The 8,566-nt window shown below is 51.0% G+C and overlaps 1 protein-coding gene across 1 annotated transcript; it reads left to right on the top strand.

Moving 5' to 3' along the window:
- The first annotated feature begins 5,731 nt into the window (after positions 1-5,731).
- LOC137847516 (olfactory receptor 14J1-like) lies at positions 5,732-6,646 on the top strand. The gene has a single exon (XM_068665779.1). The coding sequence runs from the start codon at positions 5,732-5,734 to the stop codon at positions 6,644-6,646; it is 915 nt and encodes a 304-aa protein (XP_068521880.1).
- The last annotated feature ends 1,920 nt before the right edge of the window (positions 6,647-8,566 follow it).

Here is an 8,566-nt window from a genome sequence, read left to right on the forward strand (position 1 = left end):
AACCTATTCCATGTCTTAGATCATCCCCCAAATGATCCTCTCTCATTGCACTAGAACCTGTAAGAATCTCATTTTTTCCATTCAGATCTCTCTGTGCAATGCTCTGGGATTCTCAGTCTCTTGTACAATCTTGAGAACACATTGCGATCAGACCTGCCTCCCCTGCAATTCAGGAATTGGAAAGCACAGAACCAAAATAAACCTTCTCTGTCACAAAAACCGAGCCTCAATCTTCTTCTGGAAATGACTCATAAATGCCATTTTCTAAATCATCTTCTACTTGTCACTGGAGAAACAGATTGAACCATCCTGACCGATGCTATCAGCCATCAGATGTGCCAGCTGTACAAGACCCCTCTGGCAACCCCACCTGCATGGCCCTGGTGCCAGAGCCTCACAGTGCCAAGAGCCTGCAGATGTGTCCTGCCACACGCTGCCCTCTGTTGTTGCGCTCCTCAGTGCCTCCAAGCCCTCTCCCCTTCTCTCTCCTCTCTGTGTGCCAGCTGCGGTCAGAGCCCCCAGCCCTGCTGCGCTGTGCAGAGGAGCTGCTCCTGGGCACAGCTCTCTCTCTGTAGCGCTTACCAGGAGCTCCCCTTGTGCCCAGGAGCCCGGCCCAGCTCAGCAACACAGCACCCGACCATGGCATCGCTTGCTCTGTGCCCTTGGGCTCCCTCGAGGTGTCCCCAAGGCCTCAGGGCTGACAGCTCCTGAGAGCAGCAGGGTCTCTCCTGGGGGGTGGTGTTTGAAGCAGCCTGAAGTCATCACCGACTTCTTCTCTCTGTAGATGTCAGGGACTGATTGTTTAAAGTGTGATTTGTGCTGTTGGACTGTGGTTCTTAAACACGTTGTGCTTTAACTTGTCAGGAACCTCAGCACCACACAGATGTTAGCTCACACCCAACACGCAAAATATAATTGGTTGAAACAAAGGTAGTTAAAAGGACAGAAAATGAAGAGACAGTAATAACAGTAACAATACTAATAATAAATAATTATAAACCTTATTTTTATTATGTTTATATGTATAAAGCAAGTGATGCACAGTGCAATTGCTCATCACACACTGAACAACGCCCAATCTTTCCCGAAGCAGGGGTCCCACAGAACCTGGACAGCCTGCATGCGGCTCTTTACCTTACCTTGACCTTACTTTGTTTTAGGGCAATACAAGTTTTCAGAAGGATTTGCAACATTTGTTTCCCTTCTCAAATACTTCCACTGTGCTACCCCATGTAGTGATGTTATCAAGGTATTGAAGGTTTTCAGGAGCTTCCCCCTACTCTAGAGCAGTCTGGATCAGCCCATGGCAAATGGTAGGGCTGTGCTTCCAGCCCTGGGGCAGTCAATTCCAGGTGGACAGGACGACCCTCCATGTGAAAGCAAAGTGTGGCCTTCGTATTGCTGTCAAAAGAATGGAGAAAAATGCATTAGCAATATATAGCAATATTAATTGTGGCATAGCACTTGGCTGCCTTTGACTCCAGTTCGTACTGAATGAAGTTCTAGCATGCCTGGCACAGCAGCACTCAGTGGTGGTGGGACTTCATTCAAGCCACAGAAGTGCACCGTTATCTTCCACTCCCCATTAGAATTTTGTACTGTCCATACGGGACTATTAAAGGCTGAGAGAGCCTTGCTGATCACTCCTTGTCTCTCCAGTCAATGAACCAGCTCATGCAGGGGAATCAGGGAGTCTCTGTCAGTGCAATATTGCCTCAGGTGCACTGTTGTGGTAGCGATTGGCACCTGCTGCTCATTGGCCATCAGCACCTCCACAGCAGAAAGGTCCTGTGAAAGAGTGGGCAAGGTAGACAACTGCTTGGTGTCCTCCACCTCCAAGGCAGCTATGCCAAAAGCCCACCAATACCCTTGTGGATCTCCTGAAGTAGTCTATGCCAAGGTTACACAGAGCCTCCAGGCCAGTCCCAATGGGTTGCATTTGCCACTCCTTCCCCGTTAGACTCACTTCAGCCTCCTGTATAGCTAAGTTTTGGGTTTGATGTGCCAGGCCAATAATCCTCAAAGTCCAATACACCCGATTGTCCTCTCCCTCCCCCAGGGTGAAAGCTGTGCCCCTCTAGTCCTGCTCATAGTATTCTTTACTCTGTTTGGAGGATTGCCCACTAGAAATTGGAGCAGCAAGTGTCACAGAAAAACCACTTTTTGACAATGTTTTTCCTTGTGCTTCATGTATTCGTGCCTCTAAGGTGGAGGTCAATTTTTTGCATCGCATTTTCTCATGGCCTCTCCATGGTCACACAGTCAAAAGCACAGGATGGAACCTGGTATGTACCCACTATGTCACCTTTCTTAAGCAGAGGGATGCTTACATCTGATAGCTGAGCTATTAGTTCATGCAGGTGGGGAGGAAGCCATATTCTCTTGGAGTTGTTGGACCTCTTGGGAAAGTTTCTTTCTGGACAAGACACAGGCCCATAGGGAAGAAGAGAGACTTGCTTTGTAATGCCATAGTTGGCTAACCAATTCATCCACCATGGGTTCCTCTTGGTCTTTCCAGGTCATTACTGCCAATGGGTTGGCATTTGATAATGGTGTGCTCTGTACAAACTCCTGCCCCATGGGTCATGTGCACTTGACTTCATCTGGATCTTTGGATAGCTGTTTGTTATCTAGGTTTCTACAAATCGCCTTCAGCATGTCTAATTTCCTCAGGAATGGATACCCCTCTGCATGGTGGTCCTCTTTCCTGGTTGACATACAAGATCTTTCAAGGGAGACCTTTCCTTCAAGCATGATGGGAGTAAGTTCCTTGTGCCCTTTTCCAATGGCTTTGTCCATCACCCCTTCCCTAGAGGGAGATTCTGTCCAGCCACCCTTCCCACAGCATTGAGTGGTGTTCTTGTGCCCCAAGTGCAGGACCCAGAACTTGGCCTTGTTGAACTTCATGCAGTTGGCCTCAGCCCATGGGTGCAGCAATCAACAAGACAGAAGTCACCTCATGAACATTTTTAAAGAAATGGGCTGGCTGCTGCTCTTGCAGCTTCTTGGCAAGACACAGCCAAGCTTTGTGCCTCCTGCTCTCCAGTCATGGACTCAAGCAGAAGGGACGGGACAACCCATCTGGGGGCCTTCTTTCTGTCTGGGTTCTCCTGGCTCTGGAGGCAGAGGGGATCCCCCAGTCAGCATGCCAAGCAGGTGCCTTCTGCTGGCCTAGCAGGGCCACTGCCAGATGTCAGCCCAAAAGTGCAGCTCCCAGGGAGAAGTCAAGGATGACCTGTCACCTACAGACAGAAGTGACCTCACAGTCCTTTTCTGTGACATGTTCCTGCTGCTCCCCTATCCACTGCAGAGACAGAAGTGACCTCACAGTCCCTGCCACAGCCACATTCCTGCTGCTGCGGCAGGAGATCCTGAGGTAGAGCTGACTTCTCTAGTCCCTTAGAGACAAGGGTTCACTTTTCTGGATTAGAAATTTAGCAGATGGGCTGTTCTGCTTAGGGTGTCAGGTCTGTGGTTAGGTTATGGGCAAGCTTTGTGGAATAGGTTTTTGTTTTACATCTGCCTAGAAGTCTAGGTTTAATGGAGCATGTTAATGCTAGTATTGAAGGCAGGGATTAGGGTGAACACGAGAGTAAAGGCAAGGGTAAAGGGTAAAAAAAATGGGCTGAGTTTTGCTTCATGGAATACTTTGAGTTCAAGCATTAGAATAGGGGATTCTTGTCAGGGTGTTGGAGTAGCATTTAGGTTTAGGGATTACTCTTTAAAACTCTTCAATAGTGGGTTTTCTTTAAAACTGGTTACTCTTTAAAATTGGCTAAGGGCTTTACATCAATGTTTTAATTCTGTGTTAAAGCAGCATCAACATTACCTGAAGCCTCTTACCTCTATGAAATTGTTGTAGAGGTTCACTCACCCTTCTCCCTCCCTCTCTAGGGATGTGCAGATCAGCCCCTGGCTTTGTGTTTCATGGATTACTGAGGGCAGATGGAGAGACATCAGTCAAGGCAGGGAGGTGCTCAGAGCAAGGTGAGAGCAAGGTGGGGAAGCAAGGTGGGTATCTAAGTCCTGCAGGGAAACAGGTGCAGACCTGACAGCATAGGACAGCGTGTGGTGGTTATGGTCAAGGATCTTTTGCAAGATGAAAGCCCCGACAGAGCCAACAGCTTTGTCTGCTGGGCTCTGGCTCTTGTCTCCGTCAGTGATGCCTATGATGAGACACTTCATCCTTAGAGCAGTAGGGCCTCAATGCCTCCTCATCCCCCTCCAGGAGCCTGGGAGATGTCCTCCTGTAGCCTTGTACTTGGCACTGCCCTTACCCACTGTGCACTGACCCAGGAAGAGCCCTAAACTTTGCTGGAGGGACAACATCTCCCTTCCCAGAGGCTGGGGTCAGGGCCCGACTGTTGGACTTCATGGGACACATCAAGGTTTCCTCAGCATCAGGGCCACCTTTCCTGGGCCTTGGTCTCCTCGTCATCACTGCCTGCCCTTTTCTGCTCTAACAAGTCCATGGGGAGGCCTTGACAGTAATGTCCCTCAGTGGGACCGTTAGCACTGTGAGAGGCTTTGGAGTTTGCATCAGACTTGGACTACTTGAGAAGCTGCTTCAGCCACCCAGATAAAGCTCCTCTGCCAGGCACAGCATTGCTGGGGGCACTGCGTGCAGCTGGCATGGGGAGAGGAGAGAACGGGGAGAGAGGTTCCGGGCAGCATAGGGTGGGAGGAAGGCAGGGGAGAGCTGGCAGAGGGAGAAATCTTGCCAGCCACCTCCCCATGGTAAGTCTCTGGGTGCAGGGCAATGCTGCTGCACACCCTGCCAGGCTCTCCAGGAGCTGGCCCAGCCCTCAGCTGATGGGAGCTGTCAGGAGGACGCTCGGTGTCGGAGTTGAAGGGCAGGCAGGGCTTGTGTGCTGCAGGGTCAGCATGCAGGGAGCGAGGACTCCCTCGTCTTAGGGCCGGCTGCAGGCTGTGCAGCCGGGGGTGCTGGCAGGGGTGGCCAGGGCTGTGGTGCAGAGCAGGGTCCCTGCTGTGCCCCAGAGGCTGTGTGCCGAGGCAGGGCCTCTGCTACCTGCCAGGTTCAGCACTCAGCCTGCCTGGGGAGCTGCCCAGGGGCTGCGGGGAGAAGCTGCAGGTGGAAGGAGCCCCCCTGGTACCACAGGGCAGGGTCCTGCTGCTGCCCAGAGCCTGCTGCCTGGGGCAGGCTGCTCACAGCCCCACACCTCCCCAGGGCACTGCACTGCAGAACTGCCCGGCAAGAGCTACCTGAAGGCAGTGCACTTTTTAGAATCTGCTTCATTTTCCTGCCCACGTGCTGAGGCAGAAGGATGGTAATGGAGTAGGAGCATCTGTAGTAGAGGCTAAGGCTCCTTGAGCATTGCTGCTGCTCTGAGGCACCTCACACACCTCAGCATACAGAACCACCTTTGTTGTTTCTTAAGGAGTTATTTGACCTTCTCCTGTCCTGCAGACAAGGAGATGACCTTGCCCAGTGGACTTCTCAGATCACTCAGGGTTCCCTTTTACCACTCTACACCAGGACTGACTGCTGCAGAGCCGACAGCACAGCCCCCTGCTTCTTGTGGCACCCTCAGAGCACCAAGCAGAGGTAAGCCAAGCAGCTGCAGAAAGCTCTTCCTGTGAAAGGAATGGGAAAGAATTTGTTCTGTGTGACTGTTCTATGAGACGTGCAAAGTATTTTGGTAAGAGAAGTCCTTAAATTTTACAATGTCACTTCTTCTTTTGGACAGACTACCTTGCTCAGGGGCAATAAATGTGTAAAAACAGCTCCATCACCGAGTTCCTCCTGCTGGTATTCGCAGACACACGCGAGCTGCAGCTCCTACACTTTGGGCTCTTCCTGGGCATCTACTTGGCTGCCCTCCTGGGCAACGGCCTCATCCTCACTGCTGTAGCCTGCGACCACCACCTGCACACCCCCATGTACTTCTTCCTCCTCAACCTTGCCCTCCTCGACCTGGGCTGCATCTCCACCACTGTCCCCAAAGCCATGGCCAATGCCCTCTGGGATACCAGGGCCATCTCCTATCTAAGGTGTGCTGCACAAGTCCTATTTTATGTATTCTTCTTTGGTTCAGAGTTTTCAATTCTTACCATCATGGCCTATGACCGCTACGTTGCCATCTGCAAGCCCCTGCACTACGGGAGCCTCCTGGGCAGCAGAGCTTGTGCCCAGATGGCAGCAGCTGCCTGGGGCAGTGGCTTTCTCAATGCTGTCCTGCACACGGCCACTACATTTTCCCTGCCCCTCTGCCAAGGCAATGCTGTGGACCAGTTCTTCTGTGAAATCCCCCACATCCTCAAGCTCTCCTGCTCAGATGCCTACCTCAAAGAACTTGAGCTACTTGTGTTCAGTTTTTCCTTAGTCTTTGGTTGTTTTGTTTTCATTGTGGTGTCCTATGTGCAGATCTTCAGGGCAGTGCTGAGGATGCCCTCTGAGCAGGGCCGGCACAAAGCCTTTTCCATGTGCCTCCCTCACCTGGCTGTGGTCTCCCTGTTTGTCAGCACTGTCCTGTTTGCCTACTTGAAGCCCCCCTCCATCTCTTCCCCATCCCTGGACCTGGTGGTGTCATTTCTGTACTCAGTGGTGCCTTCAGCACTGAACCCCCTCATCTATGGCATGAGGAACCAGGAGCTCAAGGATGCCTTGAGGAAACTGATGACCTGATATCTTTAAAAAAAAAAAAAAAAAAAAAGCCAAAGCCCATTGTCTTCTACATATGACTCATAATGCATTGCAGGAACATGGTTTTCTTTTTGACAATTTTTCATACTCTGGAGCGTGTCATCACAAGCTCAGAGCTGTGGGGTGTATGGGCAGGACGCTCAGCAATGACTGAGCAGGCCATTGCTAATTGCTCACTTGTTCTTCGGGGGATGGGATAACTCAGAAGAGCAGGGCCTGCTGTATGTGTATGGAAAGAGACATGGAAAGAGAAACTCAGTGCTGGTGCCAGCAGGCACATCATATGTGTGTGGAGAGATGAACATGAAGGAGCACAAAGGCCATCAGCTATTCCTAGAAGTCTCATGAAGGCCAGCTGGACAGATAGTGTCACAAGACCAAGTAACGTCCCCTGTGAAGCCACCTGAAGGCAGCTCTGGGATGTGCCTCCTTGAACCGAGGTCTCTGTGCCCATTCCTCATGCCTTGGGGTATCTCAGAGGAGGGCAGAGCAGGGCGAGGCACCACATGGGCAAGGTGCCTCCCAGCCTCTGGCAGTGGTTGCAGGAGCCACAGGGACACTGCAGGCACTGCAGTGCACTGCCTGTGGATGTGCAAGGCAGGGACCTGTGTCTCTCAACAGCCCCATGTGTATGAGGAGCATGGGAGGCCAGTTCAGACATAGGCACCTCACAGAATCCTGACGCTGCCCTGTGTGACTCCAGAAACAACCCCTGTTGTCCCTGTGAGATTTCTGTCATGCCTCTTGCACAGATTCAATGCAGATGCTCCTCTCCTCTATGTCACACTACCATGACTTTGTGGACTGGGCTGTCAGAGATTTGGATCATAGATTTCTGGGACTTGGAAAAGGCAGGCATCAAAAACATCTTAAGGAATGACAAAGAAAAAAAAAAAAAAAAAGGAGAATTACAACTGTCACTTCTGCTCCTGGTGACATGATGGGGAAAGTCCTGCCACAACCATCTTCAGGTACATGGAGGAAAACAAAGGGATTGCTGAAGCAGTAGGGAAGGGAAAGAAGGACGTGTGGTGAACCTGGCCTTTATCAAGGCATTTGCCATGGTCTTCTGGAGTCTCCCTTTAGCCAGACTGGTGATATTTGGACTGAAGAAAGGGATGATGATGTGAGGGGGAGGGTGGCTGGACATTAATGGTACAAAGTCCTCCTGCCAGCCAGATACCAGCAGCATCCCTCAGGGATGGGCACTTGGGTCAACACCATTGACCCTCTTTGTTATCTCCCTTTATGATGACATGGAGCACATTTTCAGCTCATTTGTGGCTGATGCCAAGCTAGGAGGAGTCCTTGAGCAACTTCACCTTGCACAGAGCACAACACTATGTGGGCTGCTGCAGGGCAAGTTAACTCCATCCCTGTCAGACCCAGTACAAGCAGACACTCGGTTGCCATGCCGACTGTGAGATCCCCTCTGCCTACGTATCCAGTAGGACCCTTACAGGAAGAAAACCTGGCTATAGGTTGTCATGTTCCTTCTTGGAGGTAAGGAACTGGACAGGCTTGAGAGGTTGCTTGTGGGAAACTCATGAGACTCCCACCTGCTCTCATGAGACACCACCTGGAGTACTGCATTCAGCTCTGGGGCTCCCAATACAAGAATGACTTGAAGCTATTAGAGTGAGTCCAGACAAGGACCACAAGGATGATCAAGGGGCTGGAGCACCTCTCCTATTAAAACAGGCTGAGGGAATTGGTGTTGTTCAGCCTGGAGAAGGCTCTGAGGAGACCTTAGAGCATCCATCCAGTACTTAAAGTGGGCCAACAGAAAAGCTGGGGAGAGACTTTTTCTCAGGGTGTGCAGTGATAGGACAAGGGGAATGGTTTCAAACTTAAAGAGGGTAGATTTAGAGTGGATAGTCAGATGAAATTCTTGATTTGGAA

This window comes from Anas acuta, chromosome W (assembly GCF_963932015.1).
Source record: "Anas acuta chromosome W, bAnaAcu1.1, whole genome shotgun sequence".
Lineage (NCBI taxonomy): Eukaryota > Metazoa > Chordata > Aves > Anseriformes > Anatidae > Anas > Anas acuta.